We start from the raw sequence: 26,677 nt of genomic DNA on the forward strand, positions 1-26,677 counted from the left end.
CTCTTACTTGGCAAGGAGAAAAGTAGTGAATCAGTGTCACTTTGTGAATATCTGATCCTTTAGATTCAGACTCGTGTGGGTCAGCGTTCACTTCAGGGATACCTGTGAAGTAATTATCAAAGTTGGATCCTGCCATTCTGTACTGAAATGTGTACAGACCTTCTCCAACACATGCCTCCTGTAACAGAGACCAAGTTATAAAACAGTCATCTTGGGAAAAAGAATTGTGAAAGGTTTGCCGAGGGCTGATCGTGGATCTTGAGAAGGTAGTTTAAGAATTTATGAGGCCCCTTGCCCTATTAGCACACCCACTGATGAGCACCTACCTGATTGCACACGTACCCAGCATGTGTTTTGCAGCATAAGGGCTCTACTGCTCTGTTTTGAACCCACTCCTGCTTTGGATGATGATATCGAGTGCCCAGCCTTGTTTGGCCCCAGCAAACATGCTATTGTAACTTTACTCTTGGCATTTAGTGCACATCCTGGCTATTTTTCCTTCTTTCTAATTTATGAAACCTTCAGTGGTTTCAGTGCTAGAAGCTGCTGCAGGATCTCTAGGTCTTCAAGAAACAGTCATCTTCTTTAGAATACATTACTATGGATTAATACCATTTTTCTACTCTATGCAGTTTTGCATGACTCTGGTCATGATTGGAACAGTTTCTAGGATTAAGTAATGCGATTAATATTTGTTTTCCTCATAATCTTAATCCAACAGAATATACTTATTGAAACTCCTTGTTTTGATAGGGTGGGGTTTTTTGGTTGATCCATTTTTAGTTTATAGGCTCATTATTTTGTATTGATGTTGGAAAAAGCAGGTTGTAGGCTGCTTCGTTTTTGGGAGTCTTGCAAATGGAGAGATGCTGCTGGTAATTCTAGAAATGAATGTGCAGCCACAACAGCAAAAACAGAGCAACTGATCTACTCCACACCTTGTTCAGTCTGTTTTGTGCTATTCAGTGCTATTTGCTGTTCAGTGCTATTTGCACTGGTGGACTACTGCAAGAGTCTATTGTAAAGAAATTTATTCCTCAACTTGTGCAAGTGTAGGAACCTGTAGTATCAGCAGAACTACATGGGGCTGAAATAGCTGATGGTTTTGAATGGATTCAGGTGCTTCATGTTCTAAAATAAGAATTGTACTTTATAAAAGAACCTTGGTGTCAGTGGAGTTCCCTCTTAAACTGCCCTGTTCCAGAATCCTGATAAATGTATTCCTGTGTTTCTCACATGTTAAATTTAACTTTGTCCCTCGGTGGCTTAATTTTGCATACTTGCTTCATAAAATGTCTTCCCCTTTGTTATTTCCTGCTCTTCTGTTCTCTGTGGAGTTTTAAGGCAGTTAGCTCTATTGGTCATGTTATTTTACTCAAGAAAGAATCTGTTTTCATAGAAAATGAAGTCATGGTGATTTAATTAGAATAACTTCTAGAAAGGAGGACTATCTTGCAAGCAACAGTATTTTCTTTCCCATTTTGTATCCTTTATGGTCAAGGAAAGGTGTTTTTCCAGAATAGTGTTGGATTAAGAGCTGAGACAGTTCTACAGACCAACACAGTTTGATATTCTATTACTACTTTTATTTTAATGTGGTGTATAGCCATTGAAGCTCTACAACATTGTAATATCTATGACACAGTCCTATACACTGTTATTGTTCTAGCTTTAAAATGGATTGCCACCCATCCCAGAGTAAGTAAATTTAGATTGAACAAATAAAAAAAATTATTTTTAATGTTTCCTGAATCCCAGGAGTAATAGTTTGCCATTTCATTTTGAATCTCTTGCCTAAGGCAGATCTCAGTCCTCCCACTCAGTGGGAATTCAGGGCATTCAAAGGCTGATTTGTGTAGAACCAGAGCCCTTTCCAGCTGTGACAGTCCTCTCCTAATTCCTATTTTAAAAGGAGCAAATAGATACTAAATTCTGACCAATTGATTTAAACCACTGGACAGAATGGATTTATTGCTGAGAATATAAACTCTCATAAATGCCTCTCAAGTTGTGAATTGCATTTCAAGAAGTGCTTTTTCCTTTCTCTTCTTTACCTATCAGGAGCAGTTCCGAACGGAGGAAGGAGAAGTCAAGAGATGCAGCAAGATGCAGAAGAAGCAAAGAGACCGAAGTTTTCTATGAACTGGCACATGAGCTGCCTCTGCCCCACAACATCAGCTCCCACCTGGACAAGGCATCCATAATGCGCCTGGCAATCAGTTTCCTACGGACTCATAAGCTTCTGTCTTCAGGTAACACCTGGCTAAAAGAAGTTAATTTTTATTGCTAGTTGATGGCACCTTGGTAAGATTGTGCATGCTCTTCTTTGAGCGCAGGGTTACCAAAATAACAACTAGTGCAGGGTTTTTGCCTCTCTAAAAAACCTCGCAGAACTCCTGAATGTGATTTATTAAGCTCAGTTACAAGAGTTTAAGCTTTTAAGAGTTTAATCAGAATTCAAACATGCACCTTAAGCTTCCATGCTGAAAGAAATAAATTTTGATTTGGCATGGCAAGCATCTTTGTGCCATCACATTCAAAGAGCAGCTGGGAAGTTCTGGGGGTCCAATACTTTGTCTGAAAGGACTAATTGTGCTACCACTGGCAATAAATAGTATGTAGATTGTTTATGACAAGGTAGACTAAGATAGCTAAAACAACTTTTAAATACTTGATGTGAATGGATTCTATGTAATCAGAGTCTTGCTCATGTTGGACTAGTAGGAAATGTAAATGAGCATGATTTTTATAGCCTGTGAAAACTGATCAAATCAGCAACATTCTTATTTTGCCCCTATAATTGAATCATCATTTGGTGAAAATCTGTGGCTTGAGTAGCCTGTAACATCAATGAAAACAACTGATGTTCCAGAAGAACTTTCACACAGTGACCTATAAGTGTTAAGAATGCGAAACAACGCCTGCATTGTTTGGGAAAGGTAAACCCAAAATTTCATCTTTTACTTCATTAATGGCAAAACTCCGAATAAGGTCATGATTGCACTTCCTCTTTTCAGAAAAGTTGAGTCGTGCCATAGCAATTATTTTGATAAATGTTATTAGGAAGTATCCCATTTTGTGGATGAGTGTGCTGTTGGTTTGTTGTTGGTTAGTCTGAAATCTATGGCAAATTCAGTTCTACTTCTGTGTGCTCTGTAATTTTTTGTGGCGCTTTTGGCTTCTGCTAAAGACTATTGTATAAAATGTAGGTATTTTCATCTTTGCTTATAGAATGTGGTTTTAACATGTACTTCTGTGAAAAGTAAAGTTTATTTGCTGAACAGCGTTTGGAAATCATCTCTGATTTCGTCATGTAACTAATACTTGAAGAAGTTGCGTAGGTAGGTAAATGTTCTTAACTTACCATACAGCAAGCCAATTTGTTAGCAACTTTCTCATAAAAAAAAAGCTGCAGTTCTTCAGATATTTATGTGGCATGAACTAGAGACTGACCCAGCATAGGAAAAGCAAACTTTTGAAAGGCTGTAACATATAAAATAAATAATTTGTATGCTTGTGAAAATTGACCTGAAATAGTTGGATATTGTCATCATCAGAAAAATACATTTGCTCAACTGTGAAGATTAAAGTGAACTTTTCAAATACGTTTACATTTCTCAGTGAGGAAAAAATCTACAGATGAAACATTTATTTTGATGCTTCTGTAGTCTAAAGGCTTAGACTCATATTATTTGATAGTGATGAGAACTCAGTATGTATATGTAATATTCATACATACATATAAAGATAGGATATTTCTGTGACAGTCTTTGAAAAACAATGTGATTCATGCAGCTTTTCTTGAAGTACCACCAGTACCCAGCAGTTAGAAAAGAATCTGGAAATAAAATGTTACAGTAGCAACAGGCTGTGCTTTAATATTTCATGCTTTCTCTATGCTAGTTCTTTCCTTAGCCTTAAGCCTGATGCACTCACTTCCCCAATATTAACGCCCCCTAAATATTAACTTGAAGTCCTCCCATTAAAATTTGTGTTGTTAGTCAAGTGCAGATTCGCCCATGGCTGCATCTTTAAATAGCAGAGATATTGTAGATATCAGTTTCAAAGTCTTTGACGCTTCTATTCTGAGGAATTGAAATTAGGGTACTTTAAGGGGACTGATGTTCAGGAAATTTTGGGTATTATTTTCTGATAATAAAAATACATCTAAATGAAAGAACTCAAGCCAGAAAACCATGTCTGCTGCTCATCTACTACTCTGAGTATAGCTAATACTTAAGTTACATTTTATATTTTTGATTGTGGAACTCTAAAAAATGTCAGTCTTTATAAGGACATTGGCTTTCACTAGAAGGCCATCCAATTTAATTTAGAGTGGTAGGTTTTTGATGCAACTGTAGGCTCACAGATGAAGAGGTTTGCTGCTTATCATGCTTTGGCAAGCGTGAAACAAGATGGAAACTGGGCTTGTGTGATGTTTGTGCTCGTTAATTCTTGCTTTTGCTCTAGACAATTTCTGAGCCCCAAGCAAAGATGCTGCAAAGGTTTCATGTGCATATTTAGCACCCTGGAACTTAGCCATAAATTCGTTGTTGCATTTGAGAAGTCTGATTTGACTGATGGGGAGCATGGAGGATACTGTGTCGTCTATGACAGGTGAACTGGGAGGTGGGAACGTGAAGGTACATGAGAAGCAAATGCCCATCCCAGCCTGAAAACCCCCTTTTGTCTTTATCGAAACTGTTTTGATTATTTGGGCTCCCAGATTATTTGGGCTGGATTATATATTGGAGTAAAGTGAGAGTACTTGTTCTGTCATTAATTAGGACATTGAAATAACATTTACTGCATTTTTATATACATACAGTGTCACTAAAAGAAGCTTGAAGTGCAGCTTGAAAAATGCTTCAAACTATAGTAGAGAAAAAAGCTGCTGCTTGATTAGCATTTCTCTTATTTATTCTATAAAAACCTTCCAGAACACCAGATTTTATTTTGTATTACTGTTTGTGGGCTTGATTCTCAAACACATCTCTCCGTTTCAAGGCACTTTTGCCTGAAGCAGAAAAAGGAAGGCCCTTCCCAGGACTGCACCCTCATTTTTCTGCAAGCTGATGCTCCAGATGGGATTTCAGAGATGGCCGCAGGCAACTTGCCAGCCTCAGTCTACTGGCATTGAGTGTCTCATGCCCCTTCCTATTATTCCCTGACTCGGAATAGGGCTTTTCACTTGTGTAACTTGGGCTGTTTTACTAGCTGTGTCTGCATAATGATTATTTATCTGTCGGGAAGCCAAGACCTAGGGAAATCTATGCCCACATTCTTCCAGCAGGTGAATGGCAGAGCCCCTGAATCTGAGCCCTCATTGAGAGCTCTCCTGCTACGTGCCTCCAAAAATCCTGACTTTTGGATTGCAGGGTGCACATCTCCTGCAGGCGTTGCAGGGCCCAAGCTTGGCCCTTGTATCCTATCATAATAGGAAATAGCTGGTTGTATATCTCAGAGTTCAAAAGGGTAAAAAATACCAGGTTTTGCTTTATAAAAGTTGCTGCTTTACTTAGTAACACGTTTCCCTTTGATTTTCACAGTAGGCAATTCTGTGTGGGAATGTTGGAGAGGAAGCCTTTAACATTTAGAAATGCAGGCTGTTCGTCTGACGGCCTGATTGAGATTAGTATCACAGGAAGCAAACTGAAACAATGGCTTTATAATACTGTTTCCATGTTGTGCACAGAACAGTACACAGTATAATTGGAATGCTAAGTAGAAATATTTAATTATGATAATCTTAAATATTTTTCAAGATGTCTCCTAATTCTCTTGGCATAATACATTTTTGCCATCGTCACATTCAAACGGTTGGGATAAATTTAGAACTGATCTTTGTTCATTTCAAGTAAAGGTTTTGATCCCATAAAGTTACTGCTGAAAATAGGCATTCTGATGCTTATCAGTAGTGGAGCTTTTGGACTTCAGATCTTAAGTTCTTCAGTTCAGTCAAAAAAACTGTTAGCAGTACTTTTCCCTTATTATTTTTAGTGTAGCTAGTAAGTTAGGCTAATGCTTTTTAGGGGGGTTAATAGATGGCAAAAGAGGAATAACTGGCTTTTGCTAAAGAATGGCTGTCTTGGTTAACAGCTAACATCATGACAGTTGCTAAGGCTGACTCAGATATTCTCTTTTTGTCTGAATATGAAGAAGAGAATCCATTTCAGGAAGCCTGTATATGCAGTGTCAATAATTTTAAGTGTTTATTTGAACCATGCTGATGCTAAAGGCATTACAGGAACCAGAACTCTTTGGTACCGGTGAGTTTCTGTGTGGCAGGACTATGGACTTTTTAATCAGGCTAATCAGGCAAACACAATTTTATCAGCTTGCTTTAATCCCATCCCAATTGTGTGGCCACCCAAGTGTATCTTCTGTGCAGAAATCCAGCGAAGGAAACAGGCTGGGAATTGCTCCTGTGCAGGCAGACAGCAGCAGAAATGGGGAGGGAACAGGGAAGCAGACAGGAAGTTGTTTGGGAGAAGGGAGGCCACAAGGAAGCCAGTGTGAAGTTGTTTCAAGGGAGGGAGACAACAGAGCCGGAAAGCCAGCAGGGAGCAGAAGGGAAAAAATAGCTTTTCTCTAGGCTTTTAAGCAAGAGGACAAACTGTGGGGAGAATTGGTGTGGGCATTGTTTTTGAATGTCTGGACAAACTGCATCTAGTGTCAGAACATTGTGGCATAAAACAGTGCTTTAAAAATAGCATGTCTACTTCGTTGCTTTTATTAAATTAGAAAAATAGTTTTATAGTGATGCTAAGAATGAGAGTGGAGCCAGGTGCTGAGTGCTTCAGCTGCTCAAAGGGGTGTCCTTATTCAGGGAAAGTGCACCAGAAGGTCCCATGGGTCTTAAAACCTGGTCTGATGGGGTGCTGTATCCTGCCATTCAACACCGATGGCTGTAGGACTTGAAGCAACTTTCTGGGAGCAGCATCTGAATGATTTGGCTAGATATAGACTCTGCAGTCAAAATGACACTAGCATGAGTGTTCTCTTTATCCAAGTTGCTTGTGCACTTGGAGATAAGAGCCCTTCAGGAAGCTTCAAGTTAAAGAGTAGCTTTTTCTTGATGTACCTAAATTGGAAGCTTTTATTGAACACGTTGAGAATATCCCCTTGAACAGGATGTACTGCCCTGTCAAGACAGAAAAAAAGGGGAAAAAATCAGTTGCTTTCCTTTGGCGGAAAACAAGAAACCAGGAAGAGACAAGACTGTCTCAAAACTGCTCTCTCTGATGCAGGATGAAGCTGCTGTTAGATCTTCCCTAACTTTTGGCTGCTGGCGTCAGGCAGTTTTTACAGCCCTCTGGAGTGGCAGCTATAGCCTGGTATCTGTTATGCACAGTATCTAAGTGGCTTTCTGGTACTTATAGGAACCAGGATGAGAGACAAATCCAGGAAAATTCTGTGCAGGTGACTGTGTGACCTCCAGTAGAAACACATGTTATCAGCATCTACCTCTGAACTAACCAAAAAGGCCCATTTGAGTCAGATCAAAGGTGTTAAGAGGAATATAGGCTGTTTGCTAGGAGGTTGTTTATACCTGGGCATTTGTTTCTTGTAAGGAGAGCCTGATTTTTGAGCCTTCAGACTCGTTCCAAGAGGTTGGACTGAAGGAAATGAGCAAGCATCTACGGAAAAAGTGTTCTTAAACTTGGGAACAGTGCACATCCTGACAGTGGGAATTAATCAAAGCTTGTTTACAAGAGCTATTTTTAGCATAAAAGGTTATTATAAACACTGCAATAAGCATTTGCTATCACAGTTCAAAGTTTCTTTTCAATAAATAGTTACTACTTTGGTCGTTAGAAAATTTATCAAAATAAATACTTATCAAAATTCAATACAGACTGAGACATGGACTGAAAAATACTGTATCAAAATTTGCTGCAGTAATAATGCTGCCTTAGGGCAATATGAACAGTGGATGACCCTTCAAATGCTGGGACATGAGACATGGTTGATCTCTTTTGGGTTCTCCTGTAGCTCTAACAGGCATCCCAGGGAGACCACTGCACTTTTCTGAGGCTTTCTGACATGTTTCAACATCTTCTGATGTCACCTAGACAGGGATTCTCCTCCTGTGTAGGCTTCACAGCGTAACATGAACACCGTCTTGGCCAGTCTCCATCAATGTAGCTGTGATATGAACAATATATTACAGCACTTCATTCTGCTAAATGTGCTATTAACTTATACGTAAAATGACCTATTAGCAGTCCAGTCTCCCTGCTATACTGTCGTGGTGCCCTACCTGAGGTACTCCCCTTTGTAGAGGGGAGATGAAAAAAGTTTTAGGGGGAAAAAAAAAAAAAGGCATCCTTATTTCAAAATTCAGTTACCAACTATTTTGAAAAGCAATGCTAAAAAAAAAAAAATAGAAAAAAAAAAGTCAGTATAAACTGAGTCCCACTGTTACCTTTCTTGAAGACCTGGAAAATCTGGCAAGTCTACGTGGGGTGCTGCTGTCTCGATAAAGTGACCTCAGACCTACTGGAAACCAAAGGCTGAAGTTCTGCCCTCAGCTTCTCTTGCTTACTTCCCACTTCCCTTTGGTCCCAGCTTTCTCAAATAGTTTCCATCTGAAGCTGAATTTTCTTATGCTAATGCCCCAGTCCAACCCCAAGGTAAATTAATGAAGAAAATTTAAAGCAAAGTGAAAGACAATAGGGATCCTTCCTGAGGAAGAGCTTGCAGTAGCCATGCCTTTATTTGTTTTTCATCTTCAAAATAGAGTCTTTCTAAAGCCAACCAGGTTTTTGTTAGTGGCAGTGACTGAATTGCTTCTGATGTGTCAGTTCCTAAAGTGTGTAAACCCTCTGTGTATTACTAGCTAGTAGTTTTCACAGGAGAAAGGGAACATGCCATAATGCTGAGACTGCAGACATAGGAGGGACTACTATTTATTATTTATATTACTATAATTATACCAAGTTACCTGATACAGGGCACGCTAGGGCCACCACAGTGATGCCCAGCATATTTCTTTGCTGCAGACTAAGGATCCTCAGGTAGCTGATATGCTTCAGGGGGTTAGTACAGATGACACCTTCTGGGACTCTTGTTTACAATCACCATAAAGAACCTGGAAACAGCAGAAGGCATGAGCACCTTTGGTGTGTCCCCCAGTGCTGGAACTGCACAGGGTAGGCTGCTGGGGGCTGCTCATGGAGGACAGGCAAGGAATAGATGGGCAGCAGTAGCACAGTGGCTCCTGGAGGTACCAGCCCGATAGTGCCTACACTTTTCCTTGCTACAGCTGCTCTGTCTTTGAAATGTGAGCATCCGCTATTAAGTACTGCAAGAAACCTGTATCTGCCAGCTCCCCTTTTCCTGCTGTGGCCAGGGCTGCTAAGAAAAAAGGATGGGGTGCAGTGGGGTTTATTGAGTTACCGGGGAAGCTGGAAGGTGTCCGCAGAACACTTGGTCGTGATTTGTGGTTATGTTAGATGGGGTGCACAGCAGCACAATCATCCCTACCTCCTCTCAGTCCACATTACAGATGACTCCAGCTGGACAAAGATAACTTTAATAAAAACAGTCGAATTCTGATCCCACAAACCCCTTTAACCACGTACTTTAAAGCTGACTGTATCTTTTAAGTGCTGTGCTCAGCTCTGACATTAAGGGTTTGAACCTGCAGCCCTAATGTGAGTGATCCTATGTCCTCTGTGTGTGTTTGTATAAGTAATATAATTTATATACATGGAAAAGCAAACTTAATCATCTGATAATACAAGTAAAGTGTTTGTCTTTCACTGTTGGAGGCATTTAAGAATACAAATGCTTTGAATAGCCTTCCTGCCTTTGAATGGTCATGTTTTGTTAATGCAAACTTAATGAGCTGGGAAAAAAAAATGGAAAGGAGGGTCTGGGGTTAGAGCTGAAAAGTCATTTTTTCTCTGAACCCACACTTGGCTGATTGTCTTGGGCTATAGCCATGATCCCTGCTGAATAAACCATTTGTTTGCTTCCGGAAAAGTAAAAAAAGACCCTTGACATTCTTTACGCAGCAGAAACAAGCTTGGGAGCAGATGGTCACTTACCTCTTTTTTTTTTCCCCACTTTTTTTTTTTTCCTTCCCTAAATGTCATTATGGTCAAAGTGCATACTATTCAAATAATATTATTGTGTATTTTCTGTATTTTAAATGCTAGTTCTGATGTAATTTCCTGAAGTCATTTGCTTTGTACTGAGGAGGAACTGGCTCCTGTGTGTGTAGCTAGAATTGCAGAGCAGGGACATGAAATGATAAATCCCCAGCCTGTGCTGGCCATCCCCAGAGAACGTCCTCTTTTCCCTGCTACCCACCAGTCGTGTTGAGAAGCAAAGGGTGATAAAGTGCTCCCCATGGCTCCAGGGCTGAGTCCATTTCTTCCCTTGTTTGCATGATGGGTGATGGGCTGCTGCTAGGGAGGGATGTTGAGGAACAGGAGGATGCAGCAGCAGCAGCAGCCAGCATTGTTTTTGTCACCACTCATCTGTTCCAACAGAGCTTGGTGGGTTCTGCATTGCAAGTGTTCATCCCTCTGCATTTGCTTGCAGTCCATCCTTAGGCACTAGCAGACGTACTTGCAGGAGCTATATAGATCAAACTTAGCCTTTAATTATAACTCATTAATACTTCAAAGTAAAAACTGCACTAGTTTGGCTCAGCCTCTTCCTTATCCAAAAAAATACCAAACCCAAACCACTTCTAATAATGTTTTACAAAGCAATACTCCATTCCTGCTTCTAGACTTCTCCCCAAAATGAGTATTTCAATAAGAAAGAGAAGGGAAATTATCAATGTACTGTTTCATGAAAGAAAATAACAAGAATTAAAGACTTTTCTCAAGTGCTAACAGTATGTTTGCTATAGAACAAAAAACTTTATGCTGAAATTGCAACATTAAACCAACAAAGAAGAGCAGCTTCTCCAAGAAACTTGTTTAAGAGTGCCACTGTTCTTGTGAGTAAAGCTGATGCAATTACAACTGGAACCTCTGGGCAGCAAAATTGGTGGTGGGGCCAGCCTGGAGCACTCTTGTGCCACCAGGAAGGGACACAGAACAGAATTGATGCAGCTCTTCTTATGTCATCCTTATTGCCAAGGGCTATGGAGCACCTTTGATCTAGACAGTACTTAAACCCTTGTTGTCTCACAAGGCCATGGTTGTTTGGTTTTTTTTTGCTTCGTTTGCTGGCTTTCCCCTCCCAAATTCAGAGCCTTACAATGATATATATTTGCAATGACTGATAACAAATGTGCAGGCTAACTGACAAAACTGTAAAGATAAGCTCACCACAGCATGTCTGAGGTACAGAGACCAGATGCAATATCTGTAAATAGTTTTGTAAAAAAAATAGTTCCAGAAGTTTCACATAAAACATATAAAGAAATTAATGGGCCAGCTCCTACACTGGAATTTTTCTATACTAGTCATCTGCAAATCACCCCATGAAAGCTTCTTATTCATGGAGCTGAAACATGTTTAAAAGCATAGAAGGGAAACGGACTCTTGAGTGACTGGTATTAGGAGAAGCAGTGCCTTCCCTTTTCCTCCCTGCTTGCAGTTTTGCCTACATACTGCCTCCCATCACAGGAGATGGGCCATGTGAATGAAGCACATAGCTGAGGGCATCGCAGTGCCATCAATTGTTGTGACAGTGCAACCAAAAAGTACCAGGAAAGCTTATAACAAACAAACAAAACAACAACAACAACAAAAACAAAAAAGCACTGTAATAAATGTTCTAGCATGGCCTTAGATTTCAGCTCAATGGTGGCATGTCCTTCCCCAAAAAAGTGTAAGATGAGTCTGCCTAGGCAAACATCTGAGACATAACCAGAATCTGAGGCTCTCCTCCTTGTGGGACAGGAGAAGTGTAGAGGGGTGACGAAGCTTGTCGGAGTGTGGTGGAGTGGAGCACAGGGAGTTCTGATGTCTGCGCATGAAAAAGTGGGATGGATCTGTGGTTTTCCGAGGAATACTGAGATTTATGGAATGAAAGATGGATTTACCCAGAACGACTTCAAAGGAGAGGTTTTCTAATTTTTCTTCTAGAAGTAGTGTTAACAGATGTCTTCTTATTGAGTGGAGAGGTCTATTTAGACATACTCTATAGGAACCATATTTAACTTCTTGGAAAACCTGACCTGATGGAAAAAGTCCTTTGTTAGATGTTTGTTCGGAATACACAAATTACTTACCTTCTGTAAGACTTGCTGTATACTTTGTGCCTGTTAGGAGATACAAATGTTGTGTGTGGCCAAGAGAATGTGCACAAAGAAGATGCACTTCAGTGCCTGAGTATGTAGGTGTTATTGACTGAAAACACATCTTGCAGAAACATACTAAAGGTGAACAGAGAGTCTATTGTATTTGCTAGAACGTTTATCTCCTGCCCTTCTGCTAATAAGGGCATCATGCCTTTCACATGCTGTTTAGGAGGCCCCACCAGAAGGAATTCGTGGAAATGAAATTTTAATAGCAGGAAAATATTTTGTCACCTTGTAGCTGGATGTGCTTGCATTGAAAAAGCTGGCTAGGGTGCTGAAGGTTTTAAGTGCTATTTTTTTTCTTTTTTTTTTTTTCCTCAGTATGTGCTGACAATGAGAATGAAGTAGAGGCAGACCAGCAGATGGACAACTTGTACCTGAAAGCTTTGGAGGGATTTATTGCCGTGGTGACACAGGATGGAGACATGATCTTTTTGTCAGAGAATGTCAACAAATACATGGGTCTTACCCAGGTAACTTATTCTCTCACACTTTCCTCTCTTTGTAACACAGTTCCTAGAAACAAGTCCTATGCCTAAATGCAAAAAACCCAGCTGTGTGTCACTGCAAAAAAAATTGGAAATAAAATGTCTTATTTCTCAGGCAGGTACCCTGTACAGCAGACAGTAGGGGTGGGGAGTTCCCTTTCCCTTCCTATCAAAGTTCTGTCTTTGGTGACTGCAAACTTGCCTTCATAGATATTTCCATGGAGAGAAGGCATTTATTTAACTTGTACCTATGGGACAGGAGAGATAGAGCTGCTCTTTTGGGTCCCCCCTTTTCTGCTTTGTGGATTGGGTTTTTTTCCTTCTGTGTTGAAAATATCCAGTGGTGTTGACTGTTAACTGCACTGTGCAAATCCAAAGATAAGAGAATTGTTCTGAGGAGAAAATAAGAAGTTATGGATAGGATAAAAAAAGGGAGGGTCACAGGATTCATGTTTGTGAGCATCCTGTTGATGCACTTAGTTCTAGTGACCAGTTTCATTAGAATAAATGGTATTTAAAAACAGATAAATACTGTCAGTTGCTTTTGTTTGGCTAAGTGTAGCTCTTCCTTCTGCACAGGTGGAACTAACTGGACACAGCATTTTTGACTTCACTCATCCATGTGACCACGAAGAAATTCGAGAGAATCTGAGTCTGAAAAATGGTAAAAATGAAAATAAAAAAGTCACTGTTTGCTTTTGAAATAACCAAATGAAGTAATTGGCTAGCAGTAAAGATCTGTTAGTCATGATAAAGAGAATTCTCATTCCTAGAATAATGGTTAACTGTTATTCAATGCTTTGCAGATTTGTTTTGTTTTGCCAAATACTGCTTAAATATGATAGCACTAAGGACTGTTTATTTAGTGTTTTCCTCTCATCGAGTTAATACGGGCATACTGTTTTCAGTTATAACGCTTTGGAAAGATTTGCGTGCTGCAAGCTAAAACACAGAGTCCTATTTAAGTTCCACTTAAAGTTTTAGGTCTGAGCTCTACAAGCTGCTCTGCAATGGTCCATGCATCTTTGATGGTCTCTGCAGGTGAATTATCTGAGAATTAGTCTCTTATTTCTGTTGAATCCTTCATGCTTAAAAGTAGAAGAAATGAAGAAGGAAAATGGGAAAACTCATTTCCCATTTTCCTTATACAGGTCCAGGCTTTGGAAAGAAAAGCAAAGAGATGTCAACTGAGCGTGACTTCTTTATGAGAATGAAATGCACCGTTACCAACAGAGGCAGAACTGTTAACCTCAAGTCTGCAACATGGAAGGTACCATATTTGATCCATAATAAGTGGGTTTGATTTTAAAAAACATTTTGGCATGTAGAGAAAGTGCATTCTAAGTTTGTTTCTCGTTATTTCAGGTTTTGCACTGCACTGGACAAGTTAAAGTGTATAACACTTGCCCTCCTCACAGTCTGTGTGGATATAAGGAGCCTCTGCTCACCTGCCTTATAATAATGTGTGAGCCTATTCAGCACCCTTCAAACATTGATATCCCCCTGGACAGCAAGACCTTCCTGAGTCGCCATAGCATGGACATGAAATTTACCTACTGCGATGACAGGTAAGCTCCACTGATTTTTCCTTTCTATAGGTGTTTCTACCTTCTTGAACAAAGCAAGAAGTTCTTCCAAATGCCTTACCATGTGGACCTCGTAAGCAAGAACTAGAAGAAAGTACTGTCCATTACCAAAACAGCTATTTAGTGGCTCACTTAATCCACCTCAAATCTCAATTTAGGCAAAATGGTACTCCTGCTGTATTTCCTCCTCCTGCCAAGTGAGGAATTCAGTTTTACTGGCAGATGATGAGGCAACTTGGAGTCACAAGCATTAGCTTCTTGGGGATTAACTGATAAAACTGAAGAGTATGCAGCATCTCTGTTCTCGTGTTTTTGAGAATGTCTCAAATGGTGCCGTATGGACCTTAGTCAAGGACTGCTTTACGGTTGTTTTGGCCCAGGATGCAATTATCGGTTAGCTAGCAAGTACTTTATGATCTAAATTAACTAAGAATTGCTAAGGCACCCAGAGTACCTGCAGCTCTGAAATGGGGTTGCAGCCTCTTGCTCAATGAAAAGCAAACAACCTTTGCTGGTTATCTATCTGCTCCTTTTAGTGACGAAATGAAGGGGAGGGGATAATCTTGGGTCAGGCAAGGGGCTGTGTCCTCTGCTCCCCACACTTCCCTCTTAAATGGAAAAAATGGAGATCCCCCTACACTTCACTTGCCTGATTTCTCCTGGGATCTCAAAGGCATTTTATCATAGAATCATAGAATCATAGAATCGATTGGGTTGGAAAAGACCTCCGAGATCATCGAGTCCAACCCTTGGTCCAAATCCAGTCCATTTACTAGATCATGGCACTCAGTGCCACGTCCAATCTGCGTTTAAAAATCTCCAGGGATGGTGAATCCACCACCTCTCTGGGCAGCCCATTCCATTGCCTGATTACTCTCTCTGTAAAGAATTTTCTCCTGATATCCAACTTAAATTTCCCCTGGCGGAGCTTAAGCCCGTGCCCCCTTGTCCTATTGCTGAGTGCCTGAGAGAAGAGACCAACCCCCACCTGGCTAGAACTTCCCTTCAGGTAGTTATAGACGGTGATGAGGTCACCTCTGAGCCTCCTCTTCTCCAGGCTAAACACCCCCAGCTCCCTCAGCCTCTCCCCATAGGACTTATGCTCCAGTCCCTTCACCAGCCTTGTTGCTCTTCTCTGGACCCGCTCCAGCACCTCAATATCCTTTCTGAACTGAGGGGCCCAGAACTGAACACAATACTCAAGGTGTGGCCTCACCAATGCAGAGTACAGGGGAAGGATCACTTCCCTGCTCCTGCTGGCCACGCTATTTTTGATACAGGACAAGATCCCATTGGCCTTCTTGGCCACCTGGGCACACTGTTGGCTCATGTTGAGCTTCCTGTCAATTAGTACCCCAGGTCCCTTTCTGCCTGGCTGCTTTCCAGCCACTCTGTGCCCAGCCTGTAGCGCTGCAGGGGGATGTTGTGGCCAAAGTGCAGGACCCGGCACTTGGCTTTATTGAACTTCATCCCATTGGAATCAGCCCATCTCTCAAGTCTATCCAGATCCCTCTGCAGAGCCCTCCTGCCTTCCAGCAGGTCGACACTCCCTCCCAGTTTGGTGTCATCAGCAAATTTTGTGCCATCTACCTCTTCTCCCTCTCTACGTATTGTGATAACTGTTTTCAATGTGTGTGAGTGAGCCAGAGATCCTTTCCGATGAAGTGTCTTCCTGTTCCCCATTTACCCAGAAAGTTCTGTCTTTACTGCTGTGAATTTGGTGTTTGTTTTGGGGTTTTTGAAGTTTATGAAGTCATTCCTGAATTTAAGATGAACTTTTCTGCCTAAAGAAACTGGTCTCCTGAAATTCAGATGTGCTAGCAACCTCTGAGGCCTGCAGGGTTATCAGTGGGATTATATATATGCTCACATTTTACAGAAAAACTCACAGGATTGACAACTTATTTATTTTTTTCAACCTTTGAAGATTTTTTTAAACTTTGCTAAGTAAGATTGTTGTTTTAAACAATGTAATGAAGCAACAGTATAAACTAGCAGTGTTAGCAGCTGTGGATGAAAGCAATATTGCAAGTGTGAAACTTGTGACCGACCTTCTGACCTCTCTGAGAATTGAGCAGCAAGTATAACTAGAAATGGCCTCTCATGTCATCACAATCAGACATTTTTTTTTTCTTTGTTAATACTTTCACAATGAAAATATTGAGATATCAATAAGATTTTGTTGCTGCAGGGGAAAGCAACAATATGGTAATGATTTGTTATTAAAAACAGTGTACCTCTAAATTACTGGTGCCATTCAGTGGCAGGCTGGAGGAGAGTAGCAGAGGATTTTGCTTTACTGCAGCATTCATGTGTCTCTACAAGACTTAATGCATAAGCCATTATAAATGAGAATTAGAGGGACTGATGCTATCCCATTAAAGATACACATGCTTATTTTAAAAATAATAACATACCCCATCTTAAATAGTGGGTATTTGATTTACAGAGAAAATATTTCACATGGCAGTGAAATACAACAGCTTCCTCTGGAGGATTTGACTTGTAGGGATTTTAGAGATTCTTTTTCTTCAGAACCAAACAACAACAAAGCAGCACATCTTATACTAGATAGTTTTGGTTGGATGTTTCATTCATGTTTTACTGAGACTTTGATAAAGCTGTAAAAAGCCAGTCAGGCCAGAGAAGGAAGAGACCTCACAAACCTTTCAGGTTCTTCATAGCAGATCTGCCTGGCTCTTGCTTCCCTCCCAGAAGAGATGTTGATTTCTCTCCAACAGGCAACACATCACTAGACACATAAAAATGCAAAACACTCAGCTGTTCTTATCAAATTCGGTGCTGCTAGACAAACTGCATTGAAGGAGCAGCTTATGCCAAGTATGTAAATCCGGCTGGGGAGTGGAGGAGGGAAGGCAGCATGTGCCAGTCAGATGCCTAAATCCTTTTACACGTACTCTGTCCTTTCTGCAGCGATCCAGCTCATTTCTCCGTAAGAGTCTGTGTCTTTCCAGTTCAGGGCTGATGATATTGAGGGCAGTGTGCCTCCTCTACCAGGCTTCTGCAGCGGTCCTAGTATGTTCTGCAGTTCATCTGGTGTGGACAGGTCTGCTTCCTGGGAGCAATAAGTTTTTATTTTCAAAGCTTTCAGTTAAAGAAATGCTAGGATTTCCGAGGATAATCTCTTATGAGGAAAGCTTATAGCCTTCGTCTGTCACAAAGCAACATGCAAAATATAGGCTGGCTACCTTACAACACCTAGTAACAAAGACAAGTTGGCTGATATGAAGTGCCTTGATTCTTTTGGCTTTTCCTTAGGAGAGTACAGGGTAGGTGCAATATGCAGCAGGCAAGACTGGCCATCCCTCATTTAAAATGTGTGAGACAGTAGCCCATATAATTTGCCCTCCAAAAATAATTATGTATGTGGGCCTATGACTTGCCAGTAATTAGGTGGAAAATGTTTGTAGTCTTAAAACAGTTTTTGCAAGGTGATGAGCCTGCAAAGAAAGGTTTGTGAGATATGAATAATAAATATGGTTGTTCTGTTAAATGCCTGCTTCAGCCATTCCTGGAGAGTGATTTAAAAATGTTCCTTTGCTCCACTTATCTTGGCTAAGTGGTTTACAGGAAGGATTATTTTAGCTGTAATACAGAAATGCTGACCAGTGGTACAATTTAATAATCCAAGTGAGGATTTATTTCAGCTGCACAACGCTTTTGTGTCAGGGAAGATCACCAGTGAGGGTGTTTTAGTCAGAAAAAACAGCATGTCTTTGTACAAAGACAATTTTGTTACTTTGGTGTCAAAGCTAATGCTCAGCGTATCTTCCTGTGCAGGGCCACGGGGCCAATCAGTAGGTAGAAATAGCGGCAGTATGTTTCTGTGGTGGAGAAATCCACAAAACGAAAGTGAAAACTGTATCTGAATTTGATAGAAAGCCCCAAAACTGCTTCAAGTGCCCCAGCACATGCAGTCTGAGCCTTCATGCTTTAAGCACAACAAAGGAACACCATTGGAGGAGGATGGGTTTCTGAAAGCATTTGCTTCTCACCTTCATTCTTGTGACTTCTCAGTTGCTGGGGAGGGGAGAGGAAAGCGCTCTTTGCCTGTAATTGCCATGGGTAGCATCTGTGAGGGGAGAGAAGAATAGATAAGGAAACAAATCTGTTTTTGCACGGGATGAGATGTGCAGGTGGAAACTCTGGAGGCTGCGTCACCAACAGGTTCCCTGGCACTGGCACACTGAAAAGTTTATGTGCTTTGTTACTTTAAAGCTGTGGCTTGCCATTGGATGTTGTATGTTCCTGATTATAAGAAATACAATTAGTAATACTCTAATGGCAGTCATACTCTAATGGAAGAGTTGAAGAAGAAAAAATGAGTGATGGAGGATGTATGGTGATTCAGAATAGGATGGTGCAGGAAGAAGTAATGCCATAATGTTGGTCCCAGCTAGGTTTCTCATGTGCGTATACATGTGGAATTCAGGCTGTGCCTGACTGAGGAAACTGAGTTGTATTGTGCTTCCAATTATGTCCCAGTAAAACAGCAATATGCAGTCACAGGACCTTGGATGAGGATTTAAGTCAGTTTGCCATTTGACTTATATTTGGGGAATATTTTTAAATTAGGTGAGAATGCAAATAAGCATTTGAATGGACCTCCTGTCCCTCCATCCCTTCTCAGGGGAAAATGCAGTATGGAGATAACAGTGAAGTGATGATATCTGAAGCCAAAGATCCACAACTGACAAAACTGACTTTTGTTATGTGTCATATTTAGGAATTAAATATTACTAACTTCTTTTGCTAATAATGAGACTTCGATTTAGATGGACCCAATGAGTAGGAGTGACAGAGTCCTGGTGAAGATTTTCAGGTATCCATCTAGTTTTTTTGCCTAGTAGGACAGATACACCTGACCAGGCCAGCCATCCCTCTCAGGAGTGGCCAAGAGTCCCAGGATTTTGCATTTTATTTTTGTTATTGGTCTGGGTTAGAGTAAAAGGAGCCATGAATATTTTTGAGAGGAAATGTGGTTAGTTGACAAGACTGCCCTGCCGCCTGCTGTAGCAGGCTGACAGAGTGCTTTACTCCAGGCATAGTGTCTGTGTTGGGCTTTATTATTTTTTCTCTTTTTTTTTTCACTCATTTCACTTTAAGTATAACTTTGTTTTGTTTGTTCCCCTTAAGACCAATTTAACTTCAATAACCTGGTAACGGTTTGAATACAAAAAGACTTTGTTAAGAGATCCACACCCTCACACACACAGTCTACACACGGCCCCAAAAATATACACCCAGCTATTTTTTGGGGCAGTAAACATTAGAGCAGTCTTTCACAAAAGAGCCTGACTTCTCAGTCCTGATGGTTCTTACAATACTGTTTTGACTCAAGAAATGGTATACTATAGAAACCTTTGTACTCCTTTAAAGGGACAGAAAAGCACAATTTTAGGAAAAACCAAAATACTTGAACTAGCTCATCTTGTAGGAGAAGCAGCCTTTGAAGCAGTGAAGTTTGTTGCTTTGCTGTGTCTCAAAGAGATAAAGTAGGGCAAGGTTGTACAGTTCTAGAAACAAAGTTCAGATCACTTCTTTCCTAACTGTGCATCCTAAGCACAAAACTGTACCTTTGCTCCATGTTCCAAAAATTATATATTAAGGTACTTAAATATATTGTATATTAAAGGAAACTGAAGTAGAACTCAAAAAGCATTTAAGTGGTGGTAGCTGGGACAGATCCCCTACTGCAGATGGCTACTGCACACCTCTTCACTGTGTTTTCTGAGATTTTGACCTCAGTACATCATGATGACAAGTTTAGCTGAGAAAACTGTAAGTGCCAGTCTGGAAAAATTAAGATTCCCCCAAAGGTATTTGTGTTCTCAGAAATGAGTGGTTAACAGGAAAATAAACAGTCTCGCAATCCACCTGTCGTTTTCAACAAAAAATTATTATCATCTTCCTAATTAGCATTCTACAGATGCAAAGGAAACACAAAGCCTACCATGGCAGGAATGCCACCCAAAACCACCATACAGTTTGTTTTCTAATTTTGTCATTCCACAGCTTGCACAAAGAGCAATTTTCTGTCTGGTGTCTAAGCAAAAGTAGAAGTCTTGTGTCCTGGACTCGGTTTTGTAAATGACCCTTTGGTCCCATGGGGTATAGACATTTCCCTGAATTTCTTAGTTATGTACTCCTCCTTCTCATAGCTCCGTGGAGTGCCTTTTCCTTTGCACTTTGTCTTCTGTGTGTTCACTTGCCATTTTGTGTTGCTAAGAGGCTCCTGTAGAAAGCATACGGAGCTTGGAGGGTGCACCTCCCTGGCAAACCTCAAAGTGATGCTCAGGTGAGATCAGTGCAAGGTCCTGTGCCAAAGTACTCGCTGCCTCCTGGCCCAGGTGCTGTTGGGCTCTTGGCTACAGCCAGTCTTCTTCCGTGAACGACTTGGGAGAGTCACAGGATGGGTGTGATGGAGATGGAGATAGCTGTCCACTAGATCCTAGTGCATAATGTGGCATGAAATTGTCTAATCTGATTTCCAGCCCTGCATGGCCTGAAGCCTACAAGATCTTTTTTTAAGCTTTTCAGGGTCAACAGCACCAGAGAAGGAATAAAGCAGGGTGTGCACTGCCAATTCATGCACGCAAAACTAATCCAGATAACAATTATTGGAGAGAGGGTGTTTGTTTTAAAATAGTGGCATTTAAAAATGTATCTAGGAAACACTGTTCAGCCAGTTTTAGGATTTTTTTGGGGAGTGGGAGAAAGGAACACTATAATTTTTTTTTAAAAAATCATTTTTATCCCAGGAGAAGTGGAATGAGTCTGAATAGTGTTAACAGATCAACAGATTGGTCAAGAAGGGCATAGAGGCTCTTTAGCCATTTATTACGATTTTTAAAGTAACTATTTTAAAACAATTATTTTTTATTAGTATTTCACTGTTACCAGGCATGGGTTTAGAATTTAGCCAATGTTGTGGGGTAATTCTTTGATATCTTATCTTTTTGTGTAATATGTAGTTGGTTGTAATAAAAAGATACCACCTTGCTAAAGTTAACCACTTGCTAACTTTCATCCAAGATTATATTAGATCTAATTAGACATTATCACAGCAGGATCACACCACAAGTCATTCTGTGCCATGAAATGACAAGAAGAGTAATTTTATAGTGAGGGTGCTCATTATGAACAGTGAGGAGCAGTTTGAAAGGGGGAATTACAGGATTGGAATACACAATTTTGCATAGAGATTGCAATTTCTATATGATAAGAGTTAAGAGTCCCTTAGCCTGCTGTAATGTGTATTTTTTGCTTGCTGTCTGAGTTCCACTGTTGACACCCATGAAGGCTGTAATGTGGTTTTGGATTTGCACTGATGCTGCTGAGTACATGATGCTTTTTTCCCCCCCCATTATCTTTATTTCCTTTTCCTTCTCGCTGCTCAACCCCCACTTGGCTCTCAGCTCCCAATGACTGGATTAAGAGTAAATCCTCAACTTCCTGAATTTTAAAATCCTTCTGTGATGAGCTCCAAACTAACTGGGATGTTTTATGACACTGGGCCATTATATAACCAAAGGCCATGGTTTCTGTTTTTAAAGACCATGTATTTACACTGGTCCTGGCAAAAGCCTCTGCTCACTTACATCAGTGTGTCTCAGCTGGCTGTGTAAAGGCAAGCAGCAACTTTATTTTGTAAGCCTTACTTTTCTTAGGGCTTCTTCAGTATTTGTTGTTTTCTCTTGATGGTTCAGCTCTGATGACCAACTCATTATGAGAACTACTTTTCAATAAGAAAGAAAAAGCAATTGTGGTTTCAGAGAAAAGTTACAGATTTGACTGGGTTGCAATTTAAAAGCTCAGAAGCTTGTCAGTGAAGAGAGTAAAAAAACCAACTCTGAAAACTGGTCTCGAGAATTTGCCCTTTCTTGGTCTAACTGTAAATGTAAATAAAACTGTAAACATAAACAGGAGAGTAAGTTTTTGAGGGGAACCCAATACAAGCTATAGCTTTTGCTCAACTAAAGCATTATAAACCCAGGTTTGTTCTATGGAAATCAGGCAGAGTAGTTTTCAGAGTGACAAAACCAAGGTATCCTGGGGCTATGAGCTATGCAGTTCTGTGGAGTCGAGAGAAAAGCTGACTCAGTGCCTTGGTGTTCAAACCATACACAAAATAGTCCCATCTTATTTGTCTTCCCTTGCTGGAGGGAGATCCAGAAGAGGAATGCCATGCTCTTGCTCAGTTTGTTTCACAGTATTTACATGTCTGTCTTGTAAAGACGTGCTTTTGTCTGGAGGGCTGGGCCAAGGCTATCCTTCAGGGAGTACACAAACACCTGAAGATGTCTCCCTTAAAAGTAGCAACACCACAAATCAAATGTGGTGATGGCAGATAAAACTTTTCCAAGAGAGTTTAGTGACAAGGCATAAAACCTGGACACTGCCATTGACAGCAGTGATGTGCTGCAAGATGTGACTATTCCTTGCAAGCCTCCCAGCTTTTAAAAGTTTATGACAGCTTCAGAGTCATTTTGTAGTCCTTTCTGCTACTGCTCTCTGCTATGTTATTAGAGTTTAGAAGCTAAGAAAAGGCAACCAAGAGTGTCACTGTTTTGTAAAACAAAATATAGTATAATCTTTGCTTTTGAATTATTCTTTTACTTACTGTGTTTCCTGTAAGTTGCATGTGATGGCATTTCAAATTGAATTTAGGGAAACAGAATGTTTTTCCTCCACCCCCTCATTAGAGAAAATCATCTGCATAGTTTGATGACCTATTTTCTTTTATTCAGGAACTTGTGAGAAATTCTGTCTTGCCTGAGTACTCAGAAAGACTCTGAAAAAAAAAGTCTAGTTTTTGAGATCATAGCTTTCTTTGTGTAAAGTCCTACTTAGTTTGTGGATTAGTCATCCAAGTAACCTAATCCATATGCTAAAGTTCTCATATAATTGAGGAAATACTAAGTAGGCAAGCTGATATTTTTTAACTGCCCTTAATTTCTCACTTTGCATTTTTATTAAATGCAGTACCCAAAGTAGTGATTTAACCCTTTTGCATGTGTTTTTTAAATGCCCACATAATTTTAAACCTGTTGGTGCTAACTACTACGCCCCTCACATGTATCTGATTTTGAGTGGTGGTTGTTGGGAGTTTCTGCATGTAGTGGACAGCTTGAGAACTTTGTTATTAATAAAGTTTATACCTTCTATTAGTGTGCAATAGGCCTGGGAAAATTTGCAACACACATAATGACATCGCTAGGAATTTTTATTCTAATAGTAGTACAAAGCAGTTTATTCTGAACATGGAGATATTTCAGAATGCAATCAGAAGTCCTCTGCAGCTCCTGATGTGTTTAGAAGTTCAGAATTTCTCATATTGCTTTTTTTAATTCTCTTAATCTAAGGACTATAGCTGATAGCTGCCTTCCACATGTAAGCATAAGGCTACAGTGACCTGAATATTAAATATTTGCTTTTTTCTTAACCAAGAATAACAGAGTTGATTGGATACCATCCAGAGGAGCTGCTGGGTCGTTCAGCTTACGAGTTCTACCATGCCTTGGACTCAGAGAGTATGACCAAGAGTCATCAGAACTGTAAGTCACATTCTTTTTTTTCTTCATAGTTTGCATGTAAAGCATAATTTGTAGGTACCTCAATAAGTAGTTGAAAATAAAAATGCTCTTTGTGTGCAGATATTGTCCCCAAACAGTATTTACACTTTGCTAGAAGGCTTACAGGTTACTGTGCTTGCGTACCTGAAATCTTCTGCTGATCTTTCCAGAGGCTCTGTTTTTTGCCATAATTAAAACTAAACTTGGATGTTAGAGAGAACAACTGTTTCTCTAAGGTATAATGCAAGGTTCAGCTGAAAAATTGAAAAACTGAGTTAGGTAGTACTAGCCTGGTTTTCCAGAGAAGTTGTGGCTGCCCCATCCCTGGAAGTGTTCAAGGCCAGGTTGGATGGAGCTCTGAGCAACCTAGTCTAATGGAAAACCCCCATGTCAGGGGACTGGAACTAGTTGATCTTTAAGGCCCTTTCCAACCCAAGCTTTTCTATGATTATCCTTTTGGTGTGCCATTGGGCTCAGCAGGAAGAGCAGCTATAAAGGGAAATACGAAGAGCTTACTGCAATGTATTTTTGAATGTCTGTCTTTTGCTACCAAATAACAACTATCTTCCCCATCCAAACCAGATGTGCAAGGAACCTTTCTAAAAGTGATATTCATTATACAAATAATATCTACAGCTGGGAACAACATCTTCTTGTTACTCTTATGCCTAAATGAACTGCCAGTTTTAGCTGTTCTTAATGTAAAGTACCTGATTTACTCTGGGAGCAGAGATCAGATCCAAGATCTGCTTCCTCTCTTCAGAAGGCCATATAGTTACACTTCCCCTCTCTATCGCATAAGGTGTCTTAATAATGGATTTAAACCTTCAGTCTCTATCCAGCTGGTGCTTTGGCTTGAGACAGTGTGGTGCACTAATGTACAAATGACATTTCCTTGGCTGTTATGGCGCTGACCCAGTGTATTGGAGAGTTCTCAGCAACACATCACTAAAACCTCTGCTACTGCTCTTTTTATAGACACAAAGCAAAGCTGCTAGACTGCAATCTACAAGCTCAAACCCAGCCCCCCCCCCCTTGTAGTTGCTATGATAAAGGTCTCTGTCCTCAGGAAAAAGCCCATGACTTAGGTCATGTCTGTAGGGAATTGCCCACCAAATAGATCTACAGAAATTATTTCTGTACTTCCCAGAGAAAAGGATCAGCAAAGAATAGCTGTCTGACCATAAGGGGAAAAGGGAATATCTGTTAACTCCAATGGCAAAGATTCAGGACAGTTTTAAGTTGAAATATTTCTTGAAAGAATGTTTGGCAGTGATAAGAGTTGTGTGCTGTAAAACAGTGTTGATACAAATCATCCTGTTTCCAGAGCTGCTTAAAAGAAAAAATAGATCAACCCATACTTAGCGAAAGTTATTTGGGAATATATTTTTTTAATTGTTTCTTATGTAATATTTTACTGGTTTTAACAGTGAAAAGGAATTAGTGATAATTATAGATAGAATGTTCTTTTCCTATGCTGAGCTATCGACAGTCATCCTGTGAAATCAGAGGGTGTGCTGCACTGGTGCTTTTGAATTGTTGAGTTGCACTTCTAAGAATGGACAACTCCACACAGGGAATAAAATGGGAGCTGGCAAACCCATTGGCAACAGGAAAGAGGAGGAGAGTGAGCCCTTGTTGGTTATCTCTAGCTAGTTAATGAAATGGGAGCACTGAGTTGGGACTTGTCCATGTAAGGATCTCTGGAGAGTTTCTAGTACCCCCTGTAACCAGGCATTGATTGAGTTTGCTCCTCACTCTGGCAATTCAATTAAAGTCACGTAAGTGCAGAGTGTATGTCTAGATAACATTTGTGCCTACTGAAAAGGGCCATGTCCTACAAACTTTTGCTGTAGGGCATGAGGACTGATCAAGAAGCAGAATGAAGGCAAGAGTAAGTCTTAGAAGGGTGTTACATCAGCAGAAGTGCTCAAGGCACTGTGTACTGCACAAGTTAGAAATGTTTTAAGATCAAACTGTTTCATAGTGTTTATGATAGCATAGGATCAGCATGGATTATCTTTTTACTGTAGAAGCACAGGACCAAAGTCTGTGCTGTCATAAATGCTGTTGCCCAAAACATAACTGTCAGTTTACATCACCAGCAAATTTGACCCTTTTAGTTTTTCTAACATAAATACTTCCCATGTCTGCTGGGACCATCAGGCTTCTTACCAACTTGGAGAACAATCAAAAAGACTAAGTGACAGCAGGCTGTGACTTCAGAAAACACACGTAAGCCCTCCAAATAGGAAATGCCTAGGTTTCATTATGTGTGCCATTGAGATGTTGTCTAATGCACAGGGTTACCAAGCAGGTATACAGCTTATACAGACCTTACTTGTTCCTCCAAGCATGTAGCTATGCAGAACTTATTAATTTTCCCTGGCTGTATCCTTTTATACATGGAAATATCCACCTCAAAATTCATGTTCAGCACACTTGCTTCTATTAAAAAGTAATTTTTATTAGAAGTATACTATTGTAGGATATATGTATTCATGCAATAAAGCAGTCATCAATTCTGACAGTGCCAGCCAGCTGGTGTTGTAAAGACGTATAGGAAATAGAGGAAGGAGACTGAAGTTTGAAAAGAAAAACCTCAAGTGAGTCTTGCATAGAAGCAGAACTCCTTCCCTTTCCTTCCATCTAATTTAGTGATAAATCATGCTTGTTGCAGCTTTAGGTTAGTTCTTTTTCTTGAGGTGAAATAACAACCTCATGTTTAAGCAAGCC

At 40.3% G+C, this 26,677-nt stretch overlaps 1 protein-coding gene across 1 annotated transcript in view; it reads left to right on the forward strand.

Annotated features, from left to right (window-relative positions):
• Positions 1 to 26,677, forward strand: part of EPAS1 (endothelial PAS domain protein 1) — a 78,894-nt gene that overhangs the window by 40,027 nt on the left and 12,190 nt on the right. The window contains exons 2-7 of the mRNA XM_027723379.2: positions 2,062 to 2,252; positions 12,593 to 12,744; positions 13,339 to 13,423; positions 13,911 to 14,029; positions 14,125 to 14,327; positions 23,817 to 23,923. Of these exons, the coding sequence (XP_027579180.1) occupies positions 2,062 to 2,252; positions 12,593 to 12,744; positions 13,339 to 13,423; positions 13,911 to 14,029; positions 14,125 to 14,327; positions 23,817 to 23,923 (857 nt within the window). The remainder of the gene's footprint in view (positions 1 to 2,061; positions 2,253 to 12,592; positions 12,745 to 13,338; positions 13,424 to 13,910; positions 14,030 to 14,124; positions 14,328 to 23,816; positions 23,924 to 26,677) is intronic.

Source organism: Pipra filicauda, unplaced genomic scaffold, assembly GCF_003945595.2.
Source record: "Pipra filicauda isolate LSUMZ 115617 unplaced genomic scaffold, ASM394559v2 scaffold51_size4534324_pilon, whole genome shotgun sequence".
In the NCBI taxonomy this organism is placed as follows: domain Eukaryota; kingdom Metazoa; phylum Chordata; class Aves; order Passeriformes; family Pipridae; genus Pipra; species Pipra filicauda.